The sequence below is a fragment of the Netta rufina genome, assembly GCF_964035555.1.
Source record: "Netta rufina genome assembly, chromosome: 3".
NCBI classification, from domain to species: Eukaryota; Metazoa; Chordata; class Aves; order Anseriformes; family Anatidae; genus Netta; species Netta rufina.
Window position 1 is genome coordinate 61,681,266 of NC_140125.1, and position 24,908 is coordinate 61,706,173.

The following is a 24,908-nucleotide window of genomic DNA, read 5'->3' on the forward strand; positions in this document are numbered from 1 at the left end:
TATTGAATTTTAAATTGCATAACTGGGAGAGGATTATTTAAATCATTTTGCCTTCAGTGTGGTAGCAGACTCCCTACATCTAGTTTACATCCATTGCTGGGGTAAATTTGGGGGAGAAATCATCCATGTACAGTAAGCATAGCCATGGCAGCCCTGAGCAGGAGGCTGCAGCTCCTGCATCACTCAGTGCTCTCCAGTGCTTTCCGCACGAGCTACAATCACCTTCAGTTTTTTCACACTTGTCACATTGAACAAGGAGAGACAGGATTTTTTTTTTTTTTTCCTCTCAACTATTATTACTGATTAAAAAGCCCAGCAGAAAGCTGGCTGTTTCAGGAAGCTTCCCTTGACCTGCAGAAAAACATTCACAATATTATGCGAGGGGGCTGAGGATTGGAGGGGAAGGCTGGGGAAATGCCAAGTATGCCAGTTGGGGTGTATATAACTTGTACAGGAGCTGCTGCAGCATCTCTGTGAGGATTCCCTTTAGTAAAGGAAATATTATAGCCCATCATCCGTTTGTCCTGCTACACAAGACATGGACAGAATAGCCCTGACACACACTGGAAGGTACTTTCCAGGCTGGACTTCTCAATAGCCTGTGAGATGATAAGAAAAGGGCCACTGGAGGCTGCCTGGGTGTTGTTCAAGAAGGCACACAAGTGGAGGAGACAAGGGGCTGGCTGGCTCCTGAGTGTGCTCCTGTTCCCTCGCTGCTTCGTTTCCATAGGGAGCTGCTGGCTGCACAGAAACAAAGCCAGGATGGAGAATTGCAGGTTTTGGTGCAGTTTCCCGTGTTTTCTGCTGAGCTTACTGGATGGAGGTGGCTGTTTGGTATTTCTGAAAATCAGCCTGGAACCCCAGCCAAAGGTCCAGCTCTGACAGTGTTAAAATTCATCATCTGGTCAATAAGACAAGGGGTTTCTTCTAGCCTAATTCTGTTTCTGCTTGGTTTAAGTGTTTGGTTATGTACTGTGTGTGAACCAAAGCAACAGCTGCTTTAGCTGAAATGTTAAAATAAATTCTAAAGGCTTTCCACTGGCAGTTAGTTTTCTAAAAAAACATCATGCTTTAACCAAATTGTCCAGAATAGCTTAGCAGGTAGATAAAATCATGTCCAGCCAAGAGAAAGGGATACACTCACATATACTACTCATATGTACTAGTACTTATATGCTCACAGACACTTAAATCTACTACTTAGATATTATTTTGGATTTAAATTACCTGGCAGCATCCTTTTAGCTTAATGTACTTTTGTGTGAGCTTACCTCATTTTTACTATGTTAGAGCAACCGTATATAATCCCTCCATCCTTTTAAGTAATCTCACATTCTGAAGTAAGTTATATAATACTAATGGGAAATATTAAACATGAACTCCTCCCATTTTTATAATTAAGAGCAGCTGAAGAGCAACATAATCATAAACATATAAGTAAAGGTGAGTTCCTAAAGGAACCAAGTCAGCCCTTTGAGGAACTGCCAGAGCTGGGAAGCCTCACCCGCACTGGATCCTTGCACAGGCTGAGAGCAGTTCCTGGTCCTCCATTCCCAGTTCTCCTTTCAGCTGAGCAGCTGTTCTGTTAAAGTATCAAAGAGACATTGCATTGAAACAAGTAAACATCACTACTGAGCCTTTTAGATCACTCTGCTTTTTATATATGATAATTACAGGTTCCCTAGACAATCAGGGATTCAATAGATGCAACATTAACACAAGCCACCCATGTGTTCATCATGCAATAAAACTGTTAGCGTACATTTGGGAAACTACTGCTTGTATTATAAAGCAAATCTATGAATGCACTTGTTTTGTGTGGGAGCTCCTCTGCTCCTCCTTCCACGAGCCACAGAGGAGGCAATGAAAATATTGAATGAAACACTTTGCAGTCTGAGGAGAGAAGGGCATTTCCCTGGCTTCTGATAAGGAACGCAATTAGCTTTCTAAACCATCACTTCCTTCCTTCTGCGGGTAGCATGGAGAAAGCAGATGTTTACAGTGATCAAGGAGGGTCGTGAAAGAAGGCAAGTGACAGGGAAGTTTTGTCGCCAGATCCCTTCAACAATGCAATGGGAAACCCACAGCCTGCGCTGTGCTGCACCTGAAACGACAGGAATCCCCACAGATGCCTCGTGTGGAGGGTTAGTGCTGTCTGAAATCAAAGGCAGCTGCTTTCAGTGAGCTGATCTGAGCATGGGAAAAATGATATCTTCTTGATGATGCTTCCCCAGGGGATAATCACGTGGGAATTATAGCTGTAATGTGGTAGAGTTTATTTAAAGGACAGTGCTTTACTTAAAGGATGTGAGACCATAACTCAGGAGTTAGTCTTCACTGGTGGTTGGTTATGAATTTGATTTCTGTAAGTTTAAAAAAATAAATAATAAAGTTAATCTCTAAGGTGTCTAAGCTAGTAAAGCAGGAAAAGAGAATAAGCATTAAAGTACAGAGCATGCTAAACTGAATTATGCCTAAAAAGCTTTTTTAATCAAAGGCCCACTGTAAATAAATCTATGCTAGAACAGGCTGCACAGATATTTCTGTGGCTTTCTGCATGACTGAAAAGTAAAAAAGATGGCTTCTGACTTGTAACATTATAAAGCTTCAGCTTTTGTTGTCTTACATGCTCCAGTAGCCCTGTGAGTATGGGTTTCCACTGAAGTTAACTAAAGGAGATTTAATCACAGGTCTAAGATCTACATTTTTTCTTCTACCTTAGACTCAGTTAGGTTTTGATTTTTTCAGAATCCTTATTTCTTCTACTTCGTATCATGATATATATAACACATACAGTTGTACTTGCACAGCCAGCAAGCCAGAAGCCTGACGCTTTAATGACTGTGACAAACACAAGATGATTAAACACCTCAAGATAAAATGCCTGTCAGGGATCCCCAAAATCAAATTTCTCTGGATGTTGTTTTATTTTGTGCTGTAAAATCTAGCTGAATGAAAACAAGGTCTTTGTTTCTTAAGACTTTGTTTCCTTCCGCTATTTCTTTCCTCTACTGAACCACAGATTGTAATCCTGTTTGTCATCACAAGTTGTCGTGGGAATTATGATATGATGCTGTTCTCACTGATGGCAAAACTCGTTTTGACTTAGAAACACAGGCAACCACATTGTGTAATCTTTTTCCTCAGCTTATATGATATAGTCAGCCCTAAGGTATCAAATGGGATAGAGTAAAACATTCAGTTCTCAACTACAGAAAAAAAATTAGGAAACACAATGTTCTAGACAAAAGAAATATAATCTCAAATTGATCTGCTTCTGTCTGAGATTTTTTGAGAAGTGTCAGCATCCCTTACTTACAGAAAGATACTTTCTTCAGCAGGCTCAGGGTGTTTGAATGTCTCAAGCAAGACTCCTCAGATTTCAGACAAAACTAGAGATTACTAATGAAAATTTGGTCCCTGGCTTTCTGCTTCCTGAATAAATATTGTGCAAACCATCCTTTAGGATCTGATGGAGCAAGAGAGGTGCTGGTACTGTTCATCCTAGTATGGTTCGTGGAATTCAGGGGGACGTTCTGGGAACTGAATGCCCTTGTTATAATTTGCTCTCTTGTCAGGGTGTTACTGTGGTTTTGATATCCTTTCATCCTGAAGAAGTCTTGATCATATCCAATCCCAGCCACTGTTCCCTTCCACTGCACTTTTGTTTAGTCAATATTAGCACAGGCAGCGAAATTTGGCTCATAAGAAAAAAAAAAAAAAAAAAAAAAAAAAAAAAGTTCAAATTAAAAAATTGGAAAGAAAGAAATCAAGGCATCAATAACTATGGATATTTTTTTTTTCTTATATATGCAGAACATCTATATCACAAAGGAGAGGTTTTATGAGAAAAAATATACAGGGTATTATCAGGTGCAACACAATGATCTGCAGATTTCCTACTATGTTTTTATGCACCTGGAGCAATGAATGTACTTTCAATCTATTTTTATTTTACTTTATGGAAATATACAACCAAAGAATAATATTATATAAAGTCTCCACAGGGTATGAGAACACATGAAGCTCATCCTCTATGAGATTCCTCACCTTGCGTCTCTTCACTGATGCCCAGCAAAAAGACAGGCAAGCCTGTACCTGCAAGAAATCATACCTGAAACTCTGTTCTTTCCTTGCCTGCTTTTGTGCGTTCTGTTGGATGAAGGTACAGCCAGCTCTGCTCAGTGAATTGCAGAGGTTATCAAAATACGCTGTAAACCTCTTAAGGTTTACAGCGAAGAATAGAAAATGAAAGGTTTCATGCTAACAGTGGAGATAATGAGGGAAGAGAGTCAGACAGCACACACAGCTTCTTTTCTATACTGATCTCTGGAGAAAAGGTGAGTTATTCTGTTACTGGAGAAATGCCATGAGTTTAAATTTGGAACTCAGAAACTGTGCAGAAAAAAACTGATTATATGGAAGGTGAATGAGCAGGAGAATAAGGTAGAGTCAGCTCTGAGAGCCACCTCATCAGTGACACGGTTGGCAAGGGAAGTTCTCAAGGAGAAAAAAAGAAGATACCAGAAATGCTCCAGTAGAAAGAAGTCTTCTAGGCAAAGAAAAAAAAAGCGACATATATTTTTTGAGCTATAAAGTAGGTTTTAACCAAACTGGTGGATGAAAACCTTGGAAACAGCACGTCTTTCCTCCTCTCAGGACAATCACAGCAGTGGACATAAATTACTCTCACACATTTGATAGCAACCTCCTGACACAGACAACAGAGGCGGTTTTGGTGGATACTCAGTTTTGTGGTCCTCATCCTGCCAGTCCAGCACCTCAGCATCCTCTCTGGTCGCTCTTCCTTGCAGGTGTTTTTCCATGTGTCCCCCTCTGTACACCTTTTCCCCCATCTGATGTAGCAGATCCTGCAGAGAGGGTTTGGGTTCCTACTGTCCTCTTGTGACCTGTCTGTCTCTGCAGATTCAGTAGATGTTTTCCTCTATTTTATGGCCAGTGAATCTGGAAATGCTTTCCTAGACACCAGAAAGCTTGTCCTTGGGAGAGTTGAAAACCTTCCTCCCTCCCCCATCAGGATGGCCTGTTGCCTCCTGATTAGGTCATTTTCTGGGCAGATTGAAGGCATAAATTTCAGTTCCTCCAGCCCAAGATAACAGTTAAATAGATATATCCTGGGCCAGAGGTCAGCTGGGAACTCCCAGCTGTTTTATAAGAATCACTAACCCCTTTTGGATGGTAAATAAGGCAGATAAAAATTATGAGTCCCAAGGCAAGTCTGCCATCTACCTCACCTAATCCTCAAAGTTAGCTCTTCAAATATAGTGGATTGTTTTTCTGCTCAGCTTAAGATACACAACTCTATGGACATGAATAGGAAGTTCCTGTGCACATTACATCGACAGCACTTCTGATTGTAATATAATTTTGACTTTCAAGAAGGCAGGTCAGGCATGCAAATGTAAAAGGAAATGATTCTGACGATAACGATAAGGACAACCAACTAACAAAGGCGTGTTTGGTGTTTAGCTCATGTTCCCTACGACAATGGCTTGACAATAAAAGGGAACAAAAGAAAAGTGATGGATGAGAGTAGAACTTTGAGAGGAAACAAATTATAGCTGCAAACAAAGAAAGTAAAATAATAGTGAACCTTTAAACCAGGCAGCACTTTCCTGCAGAAATTATGTAACACAAAATTCACATACACCAAAAAGGTTGGTTGGTGAACTCATGTGTATTTTTAAACAAGACATAGTTCAGAGTCAATGAACGGATAAGGACTAAATGGACTTGACTAAAAGGAATATTGATTGGGTCAATTGAGCCTTGAGCACACATAAAACTTCAAAGACTTATTTAAATAATATTCCTATCCTGTATTTCAAAGGAAAAATATTCTTGGATGCTAACCTTCCCCTATTTTCAGATTTTGCAACACAAAATTTGCCTTTTTAGCCTTGGGACAAAACCAGACAAATATAAAAACTCAACAACTGGATCTGTTTTTGTTGCATCCAGTTTAAATGAAATAGAAGTAATAAAGAGTATGTACTTTATAGAAATATGTAGTTTACCAAATTTTATAGTATTTACAGAAGGGGATCCTACACTGAAAGAATGTTGGTGGTGCAGATGAATATAACAGGTTTTACCATTCCTTTCAGAAATATAGGCAATAGGAGGCACAAAGGTAATTTTTTTAAAGGTAATGAAAACCACAAACATCTCTCTTATTCCCCAGCCTTTCTCCATTTGTAAGCTGAGTAAAGAGATAAGAGTAAAGAGATAAGTTAAAATTACTGAACTTGTGATGAATCATTGAGCCAGAGTGCAATGCACATATCCCCACAAGGCTGCAAAGCTGCCTTTCCCAAAACCCATTGGAAAGCATCACAGACCATGCACCAGGAGCTCAGCCATGGCACCACTGATGACCCATTGCTCTGCACTCTGACCCATTGCTCCCAAATCCTCCTCCTGGGACTGAGTTTAAGAATGAAGGGCTGCAATGCTGTGGCTTTCTGAGCATGCCCTGAGAATGGTCTCCTCCCCTGAGGCCTGGTGGCTCCAAATATGTGCCATTGCATGGCACTTCCACTATGTCAGTTATGGAGATGCAACCAGCTCTGCAGAGAGGGATCTGGGAGTCCTGGTGGACATCAGGCTGACCACGAGCCAGCAATGTGCCCTTGTGGCCAAGAAGGCCAAGAGTATACTGGGCTGCATTCAGAAGAGTGTTGGCAGCAGGTCAAGGGAAGTGATCCTGCCCCTCTGCTCAGCCCTGCTGAGGCCACACCTGGAGCACTTTGTCCAGTGCTGGGCTCCCCAGTACAGGAGGGACATGGAGCTACTGGAGCAAGTCCAGAGGAGGGCTACGAAGATGATGAGAGGCCTGGAGCACCTGTCGTACGAGGACAGGCTGAGAGAGCAGGGCCTGTTTAGCTTGGAAAAGAGAAGGCCAAGGGGAGACCTCACCAATGTCTATAAATATCTGAGGGGAGGGTGTCAAGAGGATGGAGCCAGTCTCTTTCAGTTGGGCACAGTGACAGGACAAGAGGCAATGGGCACAAACTGAAGCACAAAAATGTTCCGGCTGAATATGAGGGGGCACTTCTGTGCTGTGAGGGTGACAGAGCACTGGGACAGGTTGCCCAGAGAGGTTGTGGAGTCTCCTTCTCTGGAGATATCCAAAACCTGCCTGGATGCCAGCCTGCACAAAGTGCTCTAGGTGATCCTGCTTGGCAGGGGCATTGGAGTAGATGATCTTCAGAGGTTCCTTCCCACCTCAGCCATTCTGTGATTCTGTGCTCATATGGGCATATGAAATTTGTGGGAAACACTGCTATGCCACTGCTGGCCATTATTGATCCACATACAAACCCATACATAACCACACATATGCCTATGCACATGTGCCTTTGTAAAGCTGTGTAAAATGCAGATGCAAACATGGACAAAACTAACTCTGGCCCCTATGAACTGTGTAGGGTGAGGCTGCTAAAACCTTAAAAAAAAGTAATCTACCCCATGTCACCGGGGAATATCTGCAGATTAAAATTCTAGCTACTATGATCTTTGATGGAGAGAAGGATCAGGGATATTGCAGACATTATTATTATTATTATTATTATTATTATTATTATTATTATTATTGTTTATTCTAGGAGGACCAGTTAGAGGCTTCTCAGCAAAGGTCCCCCCCTCATTACCACATTTTCTCAAATAAATCATTCCATGTATCCACACAGAAGACTCCGCTTGTACAATGCAGAACAGCAGAGTAAAATTATCTTCCCAAGTGAGAAGTGTGATTAACACTTGTTAGAAAACCTTTCAGGACCATTTGCAGAAATGGCTTAAGTTGTGTTGTTTGTGTTAGCGCTCTGAACTATTCCCAGGCTGAGACCAGATCTCTGTGTTTGCTCAGGCATGAGGGGAAGTGTTAATGTTTACTGAGCCAGAATGCTGTTGCTTAAGGAGCTTAATTAAGTTTATCGTTCCTGGCTTATGGTGCCTCAAGACAAGTCACAGAATGCACTGAGCCACCAGAAAGAGGCAGATAAGCACAGCACCGTTTTCTGTGTTTTCTGAGTAACAACTGCAAAGAGAGGAGGCGTGGGTCAGAAACTAACACCAATGCTGGTAATGTTTTTCTTACCAAATTCTCACTGGAACAGAAGAATGTGAAAGTGGAAATAATTGAATTGAGCACTGCAAGGCATATATTTCATCTCAGTTAAAGATGTTTGTCATCGTTTCAATAATCAGACGGAGTTGCTGCACTTCATGCAATTAAGAAATAGTTGGTATTTGTGTTTATTCTCCATTTACAAATGAAAGCCCCTGGGATATGGTAACTGAGCTGGAGCTGTTCATCTTGAATTCAACACTTGGAATCCAGCCCAGTCCGCAATAATCAAAGGTTATTACCTGATGGGCAGGGCTGGCGAAAATAACCACACAATTTTCCCTTCAGCTACTCTGTGTCTTTGGTTAGGACATAGGAACCTCTACCACAGGCAGGGCAGGCGCCTGGCCAGCCCACCTTCAGGCTCCAGCCCTGGGAAAACACTGATTCTTACCCTGACTTTCTAAGCCAGACAGGATAGCCAAGTGATCGTATTTAATACTCTCTGACATATCTGTCTTATCTGTGTCTGATCCTTTTTAAAACTTCTCTGTGCTTTTGGTCTCTACTGCACCCTGTGGCAGTGTTTCTCAGTACAATTACATATTGTATGGAAAAGCATCTTCCCTTCATTTTAGGACTGCTACATGGCAATTTTATATGATGGTTCTAGATATCACATTATGAGAAATGGTTGTTTGCTATCTCTATATTGTTAACAATTTACAGGTATCTAACACACATCTTTAAGTAACCATTTCATTATTTTATTTTATTTTTTTCCTAAGCTGGAGAGTCCTGTAATGTTTACTCTCCTTACCCAGGTGTTGTTTCCAGTCTCTTATCCTAATTGCTGCCTTCCTGTACCTTTTCTAGCTATACTGTATTTTCTTTTTGTGACAGTGGAGCAATATTCCATGCAATAATCATCAGAGTCTCACCATAGGCTCATAAGGTGTTACAATGACAGCTTTTGTTTATGCTTGATTTCTGCATTTTAACAAGTTGTTGATACCTTAATCACTTTGAACATTGGTGATGTGTCACTTCCACCTGTGCAAGACATATTTACTCCCTCAAATATAAAATATTTACCTTTATTTTATGACTCCTGCCATTTGCTTTTGACTTGCTTCATCATCTGTAAGGAGCTTCCTTCTTCAACTTAGATTTTGCCTTTAATCTGTGGTTGTTTTGCAGCTGTTGTCACCACCCCATCTAGACACCAGCAGTACAGCCCTGATCATCAGGTGGCTGTATCATGCCTGATGTGGCTCCCTGAAGAAGTAAGTGTTTTGTAGGAGCTCATCCTCATGAGCTCTTTGTCACAGGGAGTGACAGGCACTTACATGGGGTAGCTCACTCCACCTCTTTGGTGCTCTGCCTTGGGATGGGGTGTAGGGTCCTCAAGATGTGCCTACCTGACCTCCAAGAGCAGGACAACTTGTTTGTGCCTGCCATTTCCAGATTTCAACCCAAATTAATTTTATGACACATTTTTGTTCTTATCAGTTTAAAACTTAGTGCTGACTCCTCCTCTCAATCTCCTCTGTTATTCAGATATATTTGCACTCTGCTATTACAGTATCCCACCGAATATCTTCCAGCAAGTTTCCCAGATGCCTATTATTTCAAACATTTAAAGTTAAATGTGCTAGTTCACTCGTCTCAGTTCTTTGACTCCTGGCATTGACACAGAGCACTTTTATATGGAAACTTGATCTAATCCATTCTCATACGCCCAATTTTATGTGGAATGTTTGCACCAACCACTGTTGATTCCTATCTGCTTTTTGTCATTTTCTCTCACACGTGCAGTGTTTCTGCTTTTACCCTGTAGATGATGAGTCACTCCAACTTGTGTGCTCTCTGTCATCTTTTCCTCAATTCTCCATTTAAAATCTCCTCTATGGTCTTCTTTTAACCTTAAGTGCTGGCAGACTCATTCCACTCCACGTTTCAAGTTGTGGTTTTCATCCATTTTCTGTCTGCCTTTATCCTGTTTACTGGAATAATGGTCTATGAAAACAAAGACTCTTAAACACAATGCTCAAGATGTTCAGGGAAAAAGAAGTCTTAACTGATAAATATGAATGTGTATAATATCCTCATGGGAAACCTAACCTTAAAAGTCCAGCCCAGGAAGAGAACAGAGACACATGGTGAATCTATCCATCTCACTGAGACCATGTGAGTTCAGTTAGGAAGAACTGCAAAAACAGTTTGTGCATAATTTATGGAAAATAGAGATATGTAATTTTAAACAAACAAAAATTTAAGTATTTTACAGCCTGTTCACAGACCTATTACAAAAATAAGGAAGCATGCACTCTCATGCACAGAGGTGAATCTTTTTAAGTAAATGATTTATTGAAAACTCTATTCTCAGCTCCCATGTTCAGCGAGGCATGCTATTGAGCTGAGCTAATTTCTCCTGTCACATGTGCATCCTGTCTGATGAAACCATTCCCCCAACTGTCGCAGTGGTTTGCACAGGCGGCACAGAAGCTAAGGACTGAGAGAGCCGCAGGAACAAACCCCATGTCCTCCTCCTCCAGGGACTTCTCCCAGAAATCCTGAGCTACCTGTGCTTTCCATCCTTGCTATTCCTCCAAATTTCTCTCACTTTAAGAGAAAATGCCATCTCTGTATAAAGCCCGTGAAAATCTCAAAGCTGCTCCTCCTGCCACATATCTCTCTACCACCAACCACCATGCCAAGCCTGCCACAAGCACCTAGAGGCATGCCGGGGGGGGGGAGGCTAGTGCCATTTTGTGAATTGTCCTGGTGTTGGGACAAATCAGAGAGGCTGCTTTTGCAGAATATTCTCAGTGTTCCGTCTCCCATTTCACTATGCTATGGACACACTAGATACAAGGAACTATGAAGCTAATACTTCCCAGGGACATTGCTTCCACCAAAGTACATTTGAAATTCTCCAGAAGATTGAAGCTGTTAGTATTGACGTGAGATGTAGAGTGAGAGCAAGGAACTGAAAACTGCATGGAAATTCCTATACGTGTATCCAGAAATCCCTGGAAATTTTACACTTAAATATTATAGCACTAGAACATCTTCACCTGCCACAGATTCTGCCCTGCACCTGCTCTCCTGCCATGGGAAAAGAACAATGAGGGAGAACAGAGACAGCAGCAGGAATGGAAAGAGAAACCAACTCCTCAGAAAAAGCTCTATCAGTTTTCTCTGAATAAATTATTTCTTGGCCTCAATGTGGGGATAAAGAAGCACGGGTCCTCTGCTGTTTCTTTGCTTTTGGATATAAACGGTATCGTGAAATGCATCACAGTTCTTCGGCTGTTTGAAGAAGTTCAGTGAAGGGATGGGTCCTCAGAAGCTGGTGTTTTCTTTTTGCCTGGCTGCACAGGCAGAGATCTTGCAGTGTCAACATGCGCTTTCTTTCCCCCTCACTCATGGGAATGTGTTCATTGATGGTGGGGCAACAGCTGGGAGCTGACGTGACTCCCCTGGAGCTTGAAAGTAAAATGACTGCAGGTTTCAGAAGGAGCTAGGGCAGGCTTTAATATAACATTTCCTTTAGAGGCCATTGAATCCCCTATAAATTGGCAGCTTGGTGCCAAGCAGCACATTTTTTTTTTTTCTGATAAGAGCAGAAAATGCACCAGGAAAAGAAGCCTCCACCTACTCTGCAGTTATTACATAGCCCTAGTTTTCAGGCATAGTTAACATAGCTCAAAATTCAATGCAAAAATCTTTGCTAGGTGCTTGACAACATATATAACAGAACAAGGAAGAGTTGCTTTAACAGACAATTCACTTAGTATTTGCACAAATTAGCCCAGAACTTTATATTCATGTCCTTTGAATCCTCTTTAAGTAAATCAGTGAATAAATAAAAATGATTTCAAATATACATGCTTAAATGTATTTAAAATACTTGTTTCAGACAAACAGCTGTTCAATTGGTATGCATTTCAAACAATATTCTAGTTTGGAGTATTTGCCTAATGCTAATGTCATGTGCAGTATGAGTGATCTCTTGCAGTACTGAGATAATGAATACACAAGGTAATCATTTCCATGATGAAATTTGCATTTCATCTGGAAAACATTCTTAAAATTATCTGCATTCAAAATTTTTCTTCTTAACAGCAGCACCATGTAAATATATATGTCCATAATATATATAAGTACCTATTTTTTTGACAAACATATATGTGTATATATGTGTACATACATATGTATCTGACAGAGTTTCTGTTTTGTATGTGTCACTTTCTGACTAGGTCATATTCATTCAGGTAGAAGTGTTTTTAAAATATATTTCTTATATATATATATACATGTGTAAACACGTATGTATATATGCTTTGTGAAGCTAAGAAAAAATAACTGGTGAGACTACAATGTGTAGTATAGCCATGAAGTATTTCAACAAGAAAGAAAAAAAAAAAAAAAAAAGAAAAAAAAAAAAAAAAAAAAAAAAAGAGCTTGATCCAAACTGTTATTTTGGGTAAAGAACTAGGTTAAGAAGACAGGCAATAGGTGACAGTAATGGAAAAATTTCAAACTCTTTTTTTTTTTTTTTCTTTCCTTATGCTGCAGTAATGCCTGGAGGCCAGAGAGATACTTGGCTGACTAAGAAAATGATAATTGTTGGGAGACTTGTGTTCTAAAGAGCAAAGCCACCTTGGTAACTTGGCAAGTGGGATCCGCAGAATTCTTAAAGCACATTAATGAAAAAAATCCGAGAGGAGAAAATTTAAAAGGTGAGACCAGAAAATTTAGAATAACATGATATCACAATGATTTGCAATTCTGTGTTTTGTATTATGAATACCAGAATGTACAAGAATGCAGTGTGTGATAATGAGACTGTAGCTAGAGTTCAGAGAGGAAAGAAATCAGTAAAACACTGAGCAGAGGAAACTGATAAAAACATGGAGCATGCAAGTTTAAAAATTCTTCAATAACGATCTTCAAGTTCTTTAAAAATGTCAAGTTTATGCCTATCAGAGAAAGTTTGCTGTCATCTACATTGCAGTAACTGGAATATGTGTTCACATCAGGATCAAACACTGTACCTCATAGTTTATAACTGGGTATAAAATACAATGAATATTTTGATTTATTTTATAGCAAATATTTTAATATCTTGAATATTAAAGCCAGAGCATATAAATACATGTTCAGAAGCTTCTGAGAGAAATTAAAAAGGGGAGGATCTTATGCAAAATCTCCAGATGGAATAAAGCAGAGACACATCTGTTTCACACTCTCAAGCAATCATGTGCCAAAACAACATTATTAAGACTGCAATAGCGAGCACCAGAAAAATGCCAGAATTATGGTTGTCTGCATGACTTAAATTCAGATCATGTGTGTACATGCATTATGGCAGTCTCAATGGCATCAACATACTCTGTTTTCCACAAGTCCCTTCCCTCTCTGTGCCCAGAATAGGGGATGACAAGTCGTTGAATTGCTATTCAATATATTGTTTGCTCTCTGTACAGTCTGCACGCTCAGACTTTTTTCTCGCACAGCAAAAATTTACAGACAGGATTTCAAAATGCTGCTCTGATGAATTTCCCTAAGAGTTTTCTGCAGTGCCAATAACTGTAGTAGTTGTATAAATTAATGAACAGAATTCACAGAGCCTTTAGGGACAGTGAGTGAATTACTAGTGTTGCCATTTTATAAATAGGCAACTAAGGACACACATTGCTGTTAAAAAGGCTCTTTAAACCTGGCTGGCCAGTTTGAGATAGTTATGATCTCATTTTTACATAGCTTTGCATTGTACTGCATTTTGGGCATGATTGTTATTCATTTCAGCTGCAGTTGTGAGCCTCACACCCACTGTGTCCAAGCTATTTAGGACACACAAATTACAAGAGGGAGTTTGCACTTGCAGACCCTGGGGGGGGCCTGTACTTAAACATTTCTACAAATCATCCTGCAGACTCTCATATCAGACACAAAAATACAGAAACGTATCATTGTGATTCCTATTACCTAGCTTGAGGCACCTAAAAGCTATTTTCAAGCTCAGCTAGTCATTTCCAAGCTAAAGTAATCATCTTTTAGAATCAGTAGAGAGACACAGATTGTGCCAGAGAGCTAGTCAGCTTGCCTACCCTGTACATTTCAGACATCCTAGACACCTTATCTCAGGATGCAGTGCACTGTCCTCTGAATGTTCCCATTTAACAGCCTGAATTCACCATCTTAGACTTGAATGACTAGCCTTTAAACACCGAAATTAGATGAGGTATAATTCACTTGTGAACCTCTGAAAAATGTTTTTTCTTCAAAAGTTTCAGGATTTTTGAGTGATTGATTTAGCATCAGATAATGCTATACTAGCACCTAGGCAGGAAAACTTCAGGTCTACAATGTAGGCTCTTACTACTTTAGTATGTTAGTGGTATGGGCTTGTAGCCTCCCTAGTAGCTGATGAGACCTTGCCAGCAGGTTTCACAGGTTTGGCCAGGGCAGGGATTCCTGGGGTCCACCCCAGGCTTTGGGAGGATGTGCCTGTGCCTACAACTCCTGTACTTAATATTTCCAAATTTGACTCCTCTCTTCCTTCCCCTCAAATGTATTAATATTTTAGTATTTTCCCTTCCCAGTTTCAGCTCTTCTTTGCTTACGCGTTCTTACTCCCCTGAGCTGTCCTGCCCCTGACCTCCCTTTCTCCACTGCCCATTTGGAACCTGGACCCACTCTACCTGCTCAAGCTCAACCCACCTACACACACCCTCAAGCTATTCTTCCCCATATCTACCAGAACAGATTCCTGCAAGACATCTCCTCAGGATTTCGGCTCTTTGATCAGCCAGCTGCAATATCCCTCCTGAGGTCAGCCCCTGGTCCCAGATGACCTCTGGACTCAGCTCACAAAGGTCCCCTCCTCTCCTCATCTCTCTCCACACCCTGCCTGGTTCCCGTGTCAGCACCCTGGGTGCACCAACAGGCTTTGCTGGGTAGATTTGTGAGCACTGTTTTTGTGATTAGTCCCTGTGGAGGGGGAGTGGTGGCCCAGCCAGCACGGAGGGAGTGGCTGTGACACTCTGGGACTGGGAGTGCCATGAGGGAGAGAAATGAGCTTTAGAAGCCCAGGAGCTCTTTCCAAAACCTGTCTGAACTAGCTCCCCTGTTTAGTAATGATACAGTGAGGGAGGCCATGACATGGGAAGCATTGTGGGAAGTGTCAGGCAGTCAGCAGGGCCACAATTACTGGAATGGCTGCATTCCCGTGAGGTGGAAAGTCTACCATGAAAGCCATGGGTGTGAGCCGCCACAGCTGGACAGATGTGGAGGGGGTCTCAGAGAGTCCCTGAAGGTCTGGGTGTTAGCACAGGTCACTGAAGCACTTGCTCACTTCTTCCCTTCCTCCTCCTCTCCCTGCCACCCTCCTCTTGCTGCAGCCTGTGGGTTTGGCTTATACAAAAGAAGTAGAGGAGAACAGAAGAAAAGAAAGCACCTCTCGGTTTGGATAACTCACTCCAAGATGTACCCCAGCCTCTAACAACATAAAGATTATGATGCAAGGAGAGACCTGGTCTGTTCTGGATGGAACGTGCCCAAGGCATATTTAATTCTTCAAATAATTTAGTAATTAAATTCTTCAGTCTTTTTAGTGGACAACTCAAACTATCATTTTTATACACCTGGAAATTGGCCAAATTTGAGTAGATTTTCAGAGAAAATCCAAAAGGCAAATACCTGATGCAATGGCAAACTTCAGAGTCCAAAACCAGCTGCTGTCATTGGTTAACTAACGAGCCCCAGCAAAGTTCTTCCTATCATTGTGAAGCAGAATTCATCAAGCATTGGATTTTTCACCCACTAATAGGGAACGTGAGCTGGGTTTAGAGTGTCATGAGACAGGTCATTTTTGCCCTACTGATGATGTGTTGCTGCACTATTAATGTTTCTACCATTTCCCCCTCATTCTTGGAAATGGTCAATGATTTGGCCTGTCTTATTTTGATTGCAGGTTTCCCCAAAACTAAACCTGAATAAACCTAGCACGGAAAAATCCAGTCCAAATGAAATCTGAAAAGCTATGTGATGGAAAATGTGACTTTTAAGGGAACCAACAGGTAGTCTTAAGAGTAAGTGATACCAATATTTACTCTTTGGTACCTCTGCCATTTATGTGCATCCTAACTAGGACAGGCAGGCTACTATAAGCCTGCACAATGAGCTCTGTATTCCCTGTGTTCAGTGCTAGCTAGCATTTAGGATTGCCGGGATGTGAGCACGCCATTAAGAAATACTGAAATTCTGCTGTGATGGGATCTGCAGCCTCATGACAGCAGTAGCCAGAAGCCACCCTTCTCTGTGGGGAGGAACACAAAGGAACCGCAGGGCTGGGGCTCTCTGTCAGGACTTATCTCTGGGCACCTGTGTGAAGGCTCTGTCATCCACACAGTGCAGTACAAGATACTGTGTGTACTCCTCAGGGCTGGTTTGCCTTTTTCAGGTGCTCATTTGTCTAAGGTGTGGCTGTTTCATTCATTCCCTGCTACTGGAGGTTAAACACTGAATTATCTATACCCCAAGTTTAGAGACGTGCATCCTGTTTGAGGGTTGATGCTGTGCTAACGTCTTAGAGATACAGGGGAAATTGAAAAACAACTGCTCTGTTTCCATGACTATCCTTCTAGCCAGGGAGGCAATAAATCTGAAGAAACATTTAATTGAATGATACACGGTGAGAGGAGAGATGACACTGCTAGAGACTGTGTTACCAGCCAGAGGAGTCAGATCAGGACATTCCAATGATTATCTAATTTCTTCTTCTTTTCTGTCAATAGCTGTTGGGCTAGAACAGCTTCATTACATTTGGCTGCCTCTCACTTGTTTTTAGAGGTGAGAGGATAAATGCTGCCAGTGCCACACTGCAGCACTGGGAGCTCCAACTGCAGCGAACACCGTGACATTGTGCTGCGTTATGCTGAGCGAGCCAGACACTTCTGCTGAGCCCCGGCATTAATGATGTATCAGTGTTTCACTAACTCCCATTCTATTAAAAGAAATGGCAAGATTGGTGTTCGGCACTGATGTCTCTGTTTCTTATCTGCATGGAATTTAAAGTGCCCGTAACTCGACAGCAAATGATATTCTTACATTAAAAAAGATCCCTGTACGCAGCGGCTGATCCCATTACACATTCCTAGCCCCTTAATGTGCTGCTTTCCCATACGGATACATTATCCTTTACCATTTGCCAGCATGGGCCTGGGAGTGGAGTGTAAGGGGGGAGGCAAATGAGGAAACCCAACCTGCTGTGTGGGGTCACACCTTGCCACATGCACATACATGGAGGGGCCTCAGGCAGGCATGCATGTGTCGCACATCCACACAAACACAAACATGTTTATTTTTTCCCAGCAAATACCAGTGACCACCTCAGCACTCTCATGTATGCACACTCTCATATGCAATCCCTCATATCCAGTCAGACAGAGGAAGGAGAAGAATCACTTTCTCCATAAAATGAAATAAAGGCGTTTAATACTAATTAATCCTATCATGCTGCAGTCAAAATCCAGAGAGATGGGGAAAAGAAGGATGGACATCTCCGTGAAAGATGTCTCTTTATTAGCTAATCAATATTTTTATAACCATATATATATATATACTTCAAAGAAATTTGAACTTCTATGTATTCTATTTCTTAGGACCTAATTTGGATCTCGTACGATTTGCTGAAAAAGACTCCACTTTGTGGAAGTGTTGAACCAAGCCCACCTTCAAGTACATCAGCAAAATCTAAAATATTGATCAAATCATGGTGAGGACAGAGAGGCTGGTAAAACCAACTCTGCTGTTATTTGCTCTTTATAAACTGATGCTTTCCTTTCAATTTATAGTAGAAAAAAAAAATATATATATATATATTCACAACTGAAAAATGCTTGATGCATTATAAAATACTGCTACAAATTTTACAGTAAAGCAATCATAACAGATATACATGTACATCTACCTAAGTTATGCACACAAATATCTGATGCTAACTGTGTTTACCAGCAATAATAATAATAATAATAGCTCAATTTATCAGTTAATATAAATGTAAATAAATGGCATACACATGTATGGTAAATATCTTTATGCAAGTAGTAAGCATAGACTTAATTTTCAAAACTCAGTCCTAAAGTTTTGTAAAAATTGGAAATATCAAGCTGAAGCTAGGTTATCAAATACTCAAGATCAAATGTTGACTGTTAACCTCAGTCCAGTCTCAGTAAGAAGATGTTTGACTTTATCTTTCTTATTAAAGAAAGTTCTGACCAGATCAAACCCATTTTCTCTATATATAAACTCATGCCATACATGTCCATGTTTTCCTAATAAGATCTATCACTGCCTTCAGAGAGGTTAACATGTAGCCAGCTGAGTGTTCTCTGTCCAGATATTCCCATGTCCAAGTGTGATTAGCACCGTCTTGTCAAATTTAGCTCTAAGCCATTTGTGAACACCTTCTTTGTTTGTAGTAGCACACTCAAACCTGCACAGACCTCTGTGTTTGCTCTTCTGTGTATCCTATTAACAGTGCATTACATTTCAAGATGTCAAACTGCGGAAAGCCACAAAAGCACTTTTAATCAATTTAAAGCAAACTGAGGTAATTGCTTTTGTTCTGGATACACACTGCTTGGTTTATGTTCTCAGAAAACGAAATCATGTTTTTAGTTCTACTGCTGTAAATCCAGAATGACCATGCAAGAGTTCTTATCACAATTGCAATTGTTCAATTGTAATTACACAGTACGTCCTATAATAAGTAGACTTTTGCTAAATAAAATTGAACCCTGTAAGTTTTTAGATATGATCTGCTTGGAAAATGACAAGAGGAAATAATTATATATATATATATTCATGGCCTTGAGAGATATTTTTAAAAAGCTGTGAACCAATGGGATACACAAATATTTTTATATTTGCATAAGAGAGTAAATAAAAGCACACAACACCATTTTTCAGTTTTGATTCCACTCTGATATTTACAACACAATGTATTGGATCCTGACTCCCAGGTGTACATTACTAAAGGCAGTTTAGTTACACATGTGCAACCAAGAAAAAACTTCAGCTCAGCAATTACACTTCTTTAATAAGAAAGGAGAACACAGTTTTTATTAGAACAAGTAAGAATGCATGAGGACACTGACTCTACTAGACTTCATGTTGAATTCAGAACTTTCTGCTATTAAATGTAAAATATATATATATTTAAGTGTGTTTATTACTCCCATTTGACCAACTGCTTGCTTGGTTACTGTAGCTTCTGCAAACAATGGTTTCTGCACAATTAAAGTGCAGCTCAGATAATAGTTTACAAATGCATTGTTACTTTTGTTCTGCGCACAAGCTGAAGAAGAAAAGACAATGAATAAAATCAATCTTCTATTCTTGTTTTAAGAATTTTTAGCCTATATTTCAAGGTCTATTGGAATATGGCATAATATTGGGTTCTTTTTTTCCATGGTGACAATGATAGTAAGTCATTATTGCAAATACAGACATTTGTATTTCTGTCAATAAACAAGACTGCATTACTAAACTGTAGGGCCAAGAAGAGTCATATAGTGTGAAAATATGCAGAGGGAACAACAGCTGCTAGTCATTATTTTCTCCTTATCCTTTCAACACCTCTGTGTCAGTTTGTTTTTTAATGGGTAAATCACACTTTCTTCATAGGACATTTTCTCATTTTGTGCAGATACTAAAGAGAATTCTAAAACAATTAAGGGTCATTGGCCAAAGACATGTTTGTGGGTTTTTTTGTTTGTTTTGTTGGTTGTTGGTGTTTTGTGTTTTTTTTTTTTTTCTTTTACTGCACATGTTGATACCAACTTTTATGCTTTATCAAACAAATAACACTGATGTTGAGTTCTATTATTCTATTCTTGCTGCTAATATGATGGATGAGTGGATGTTTCTGCTTTTCTTCTTCGGACAACAAACTGTGCCTCTATTCCTTCTCTTCTTGTACAGCCTGTGTTGTAGTTCTCAAAAGAGAAATACCAACTACAGAAATTATTGCTCTCACTTCATCTAGGCAAAAGAAGAATCTGCCATTAGACAGCTTTGAAACATCTGTTTTACACTTCACATCTTCTGACAAAGTTTCACAGCAGCCATTTGGAAACAGAAGAAAATTAGATACCATCTTGCTTATGATGAACTTACTGCACGAGCCACTTCCCTCCTCTGCTTCTCCTAACTGTAGGATGAATATTTACAAACAGTTTGAGCCTTTTGTTCACTCTTATTTTAGTTAATCTTACTTTAGGCCATGGTGAAAACGAGGTGGGAAAAAATGCGGACATGTGCAACCATAACAGTGCAGTCAAATTATTCTGGAAATTTTATTCTTTTATGCATTTGGATTAACCCTAAGGTTCTAATAAGTTGGACTTTTCACTGTGAACTACATTTTCCTTTAATTACTTCTAAAGTTATAATCATTATGATTTTTTCCACGTGGTCAAATGGTATAAACCTCCAAAATGACAGAATACACCCGTTGCTCAAGGTGGAACAGATCACAGCATGCACAAGCTTAAAAGCCTGCACTATTGCATCTATTTCTTTTATAGCAAGAGGTTGCTTTTCTTCAGAAAGATAATTCAGACTACATCTGTTTTAGACTTAAAGACCTGAAAACGTGCTATTGCCATATTTAATGAATGACTACATTTCCCACAAAACTTCTAATGTGCAGTGTTTTTACAATAGGTACCGCTAATACTATTTAGTGAAATGGACTGTGCTGAAGACACTGGAAGAAGGCACAAGTCACCTTCTATCGGTGGCTATCCTTAGGCAGTGCTAAAGTAGACACACTCTTTATGGCTAAGCTGAAAAAGGCACAATATTATTCCACAGGGTACAGTGCCTCAGACTTTAGCTGAGTCTTTTAGTGGGCAATAAATTAACGGGGTTTGAAGCTGTCCTTCAGAACTAGGGCAGCTCCATCCCTCCAACCTGTCTGGCTTCCCCAGGGCTGGTACTACCGCTATTTACTAGCTCTTATATGTGATCACTGCTGTTGCTCACACGCATCAGTGACTGCGATCTTGGAAAGAGAAGAAGAAAAAAAAAAAAAAGGAGGGGGGATAAAAAAGAGAAATAAAAAGGAGCTCCCTCGGTACTGGGGAACACGGTACGAGTTTGGTATAAAACCTCGTGCGTGTAGCAAGAGCATCTGATGCTGGCAGCGGAATAAAGTGCCAGGAGCGTATGAAAAAGAATAAAAAGGCACGTTTCGGTAAAAATACCCTATAAAAAACAGCTATGATAGCTGACGATGATGCCTCGGGGGGGGGCATGCCACGGGGAGTATCGGGAGGTGGCGGGCTAGGGAGCAAAGACCCCTGGAAGAGGCGTTTTCTCCAGCACCCCGGGGTGAAATTCCTCTGTGTGCGAGCACGGGGGACCCTCGGGGATAAAGGATCAGGGCTTTAGGGCCAAGAGGCTGCCCTGGAGGCGGTGGGGCCGGGGCGATAACGCCCGGCACCCCCTCGCCTCGCCCCTCCCGCCGTCCCCCGTTCCCACAGGGGCTCCCCCCGAGGCCGGGCAGCGGCCATGTGTGACTGTGAATCACCTCTGGGGTGTGATTCACACCCCGTCGCCAAACCTTCCCCCCGACCAGGGGCCATTTGGGGCATGCACGCGTCCGCGCCCCGCGTTTACACGGCGGCGCCTGTTTGTTGATGGCGCTGGCAGACGAGCCGGGGGAGGTGGGCTCCGCCGCCGCGGGCTATAAAAGCAGCCCCGGGCAGGGCGAGGAGAGGCGAGGTGGTGGCAGGAGCCGTGTGGTGGAGCATGGAGGTCGGCGGGGTGCGCTGCGTCTGCCCCCGGGGCTTCTCGCCCCTCTCATCCCCTTCGTCCCCCCCGCCCTGCTGCTGCCACCGCCGCCGCCATCACAGCGGCCTCACCGCCCTGCCATCGCTCCGCAGCCCCGCGCCCTTCTGGAGGCCCTGGCTGCCCGGCCCCGCTGTGGTGAGTGGGGCGGCTCGGCTCGGCTCGGCTCGGCTCTAAGGGGAGCTGCCGGGGGCCGGGGTGGGGTGGCGGGGGCTCCGGGCCGGCCGCGGGGGTGACCTCTGCTCTCTCGTCCCCAGCCCCGCAGCCCCCGCGGGCTGGCGCAAGGCTCCCGCAAGCTGGCGCAGTACGCGCACCCCGTCAGGTAAGTGCCGGCGGAGCGCCTCTCCCACCCTTTTTTTTGTTTGTTTTTTACCCATGGATAGGTGTTAAGGTAGTTTTTGGGTGGTTTGGGCTCTTCGCAGTGCTATTCTGGGTGGCAGGCCCTTGTGCAGGTTGCCAGCACTTGTGGATTTGCTTGATCTTTAAGCTGTCAGCGTGCTTCTAGGGTCTGGGGCTTAGTCGCTCTCTAAGTTGTCTGTTTTTGGATTGTTTTGTTGGGTGAAACACCCTGCTACTCATTCCTGTGCCCAGGGTTACAAAAGGTGGGGTGAAGGACACTCCCTAGGCTGTCTTGGTGTGCCCATGTCCTCCCAGCACAGGTGTGGGAGTGAGTGGCAGGAGGAGAGGGTATGAACCAAGCCAGCACTGCCAAGAGAAAAGCTCGTGTAACTAACTGGTGCTTTAATGGTGATGGTAGTGATGGTATCTGCACTGTTGGTCCGAAAAAATGAATAAAACTTACAGCTGAATCTGTATTTGGGGTTGTTGCAAGGTGCTTTGTGTAACTGCACAGATAGTTCATCCAGGTAAGGTGCAGCTTTCTCCCAAATTTAGGCTCTGATCTGTCAAATACCGAAGCACAGGCGATTTAAGCAGTTATGCTGGCTGATTTCTGACACTGTTCTCGTGCATGAGTGAATGCTGCAGGGAGCACTGGGAGTGAGATGGTACAAAGCAAGCGTGCTTTGTGCTGCAGAGGAAGATGTGCTCTGTCAAGCTGCAAGCTAGAAAGCATTTTTGTATTTGCTAGAAAACCCTCTAGTTCTCTTCCTTAATGTATTTCTTTTTCGAACAGTCTGTAGTCAGCACTTAATTATGTTGCATTGTGCCAGTCTCTGAGCTCTTGGGACTTCCATTGTCTATTTCTTGCAGTTACTCCCAAATAGTAAGCAAGAGGATGTTAGCTGAACAGCAGCATATGTAAGGTGGAGTAACATCACTAGCTGATAGCCCTTGTGACATTTTATTATCAGCAATTCTTATGCTAATTTATGGATACAGCATGGACTACTTTAAAATCTAGACCTAGGTGGTCCCTTCTATAAGAAGTCAGTGGATAATTCTACTTGGACAGACAAGACTGTGGGGAAATATCAAGGCCTGATCCTCTTAGACTTATAATTCTTTTCACCTTGAGACTTGTTTCAGACCACTGTAAACAACAAGCAAGATTGACCATTACTAATAAAACTACTAATCCAAATATTTGGGGGATCCTGTTTGACACCCATTATATTCCCTAGGAATTGTTCCAGTGAGGGCAGTACTATTTGGATTAGATCCCCATGAATACTGTTAATGAAGTACTGGAGTGGTAAGTTTCAGATGTGGATCCTGGGCTTTAGAATAGTTTTGCTGCAATACTAGTGCTGTAAGGGCATTTTTCTTTCTTCAGATGAAAATACACAATCCAGAGAACATTTTTCTACTTAAATGTAGAGTTTCATGACTGAGCGTGTGAGGGGAAACTCTGTAGCAAAGCTTGTCTGTTAACAGAACTTCACTGCTGTTTCTTGTCTGTCTCCAAGTAGAACATAATAACAATAAGCAAATTGACCTGTATGCTTGTTTCAGACTATTTTGGCCCAAATCGAGGTGCTATGATTATTTATACCAGGAAGCTGAAGCACTTCTGAAAAACTTTCCAGTTCAAGCTACAATTTCCTTTTATGAAGACTCGGACAGTGAAGATGATGAAGATGACCTGGAACAAGACTCAAGAACAGAATCAGACTGCTGACTGCAAGAAAGGCCAACCAAGGATACTTCTAAGATTTAATTTAAGCTTAATATAAAAATGTATTATAGTATTTTTAAAGATAATTTATTTGTATGTAAGTTATTCTTAATAAAACTGGAATGTTTTGTAACTTTATCTGAGCCTCTTCATTTGTCTTAGTCCCTTCCTGCTTCTAGGCTGGGAAGGTATTGATTAGTGTTTTTGTCTAAGGTCCAATATTTTATAGATTATGAACTTGATGAATTTGGACATCAGTATTAGGAGCAGAGAACTGTGTGGCTTGTTTTTAAGTGCTCTGGTCATGTAGCTTCCTCAGAACTTGAGGAAACAAGGGAGACTTTGCTCTGTGCCCCATGTGGAGGCCTGTCAAGGAATCGTATTGGATTAAGTATTCTAATGCTGTGTTGTTATGAAGGATTTTCAAAGATGGAAAAGAAACAACATAGCTGCTTTTGAGATGCAGGCAGGAGTCCAAATCCTACCTGTTATGGTTATTCAATTTAGTCTTTATTTTTATGAAGGGGTTTAAGTTATCCATGTTCTGTGGAGAGGCCCCTGGTGGAGCAGGCTGTCCCCCTGCAGCCCATGGGTCCCACACGGAGCAGATCTCCACGCTGCAGCCCCCCCATGGGTGGAGGAGCCCCCGGTGGAGCAGGTGGATGTGGCCTGGAGGAGGCTGCGGCCCATGGAGAGCCCCCGCAGGAGCAGGCCCCGGGCCGGAGCTGCAGCCCGTGGAGAGGAGCCCCCGCAGGAGCAGGGGGTCTGGGGGGAGCTGCCCCCACCCGTGCTGGAGCAGTGTGCTCCTGGGGAATGGACCCCGTGGGACGGAGCCGTGTGGGAGCAGCGCTTGAGGAGCTGCCAAACCCC

General features: G+C 41.9%; 1 protein-coding gene across 1 annotated transcript; it reads left to right on the plus strand.

Annotated features, from left to right (window-relative positions):
- Positions 1-21,819: 21,819 nt before the first annotated feature.
- Positions 21,820-24,041, plus strand: RIPPLY2 (ripply transcriptional repressor 2; the record flags this gene model as incomplete). The annotated part of the gene is made up of 3 exons (XM_084285311.1): positions 21,820-22,099; positions 22,219-22,283; positions 23,876-24,041. The coding sequence occupies exons 1-3, from the start codon at positions 21,923-21,925 to the stop codon at positions 24,039-24,041; spliced, it is 408 nt and encodes a 135-aa protein (XP_084141437.1). The 5' UTR covers positions 21,820-21,922.
- Between the last annotated feature and the right edge of the window lie 867 nt (positions 24,042-24,908).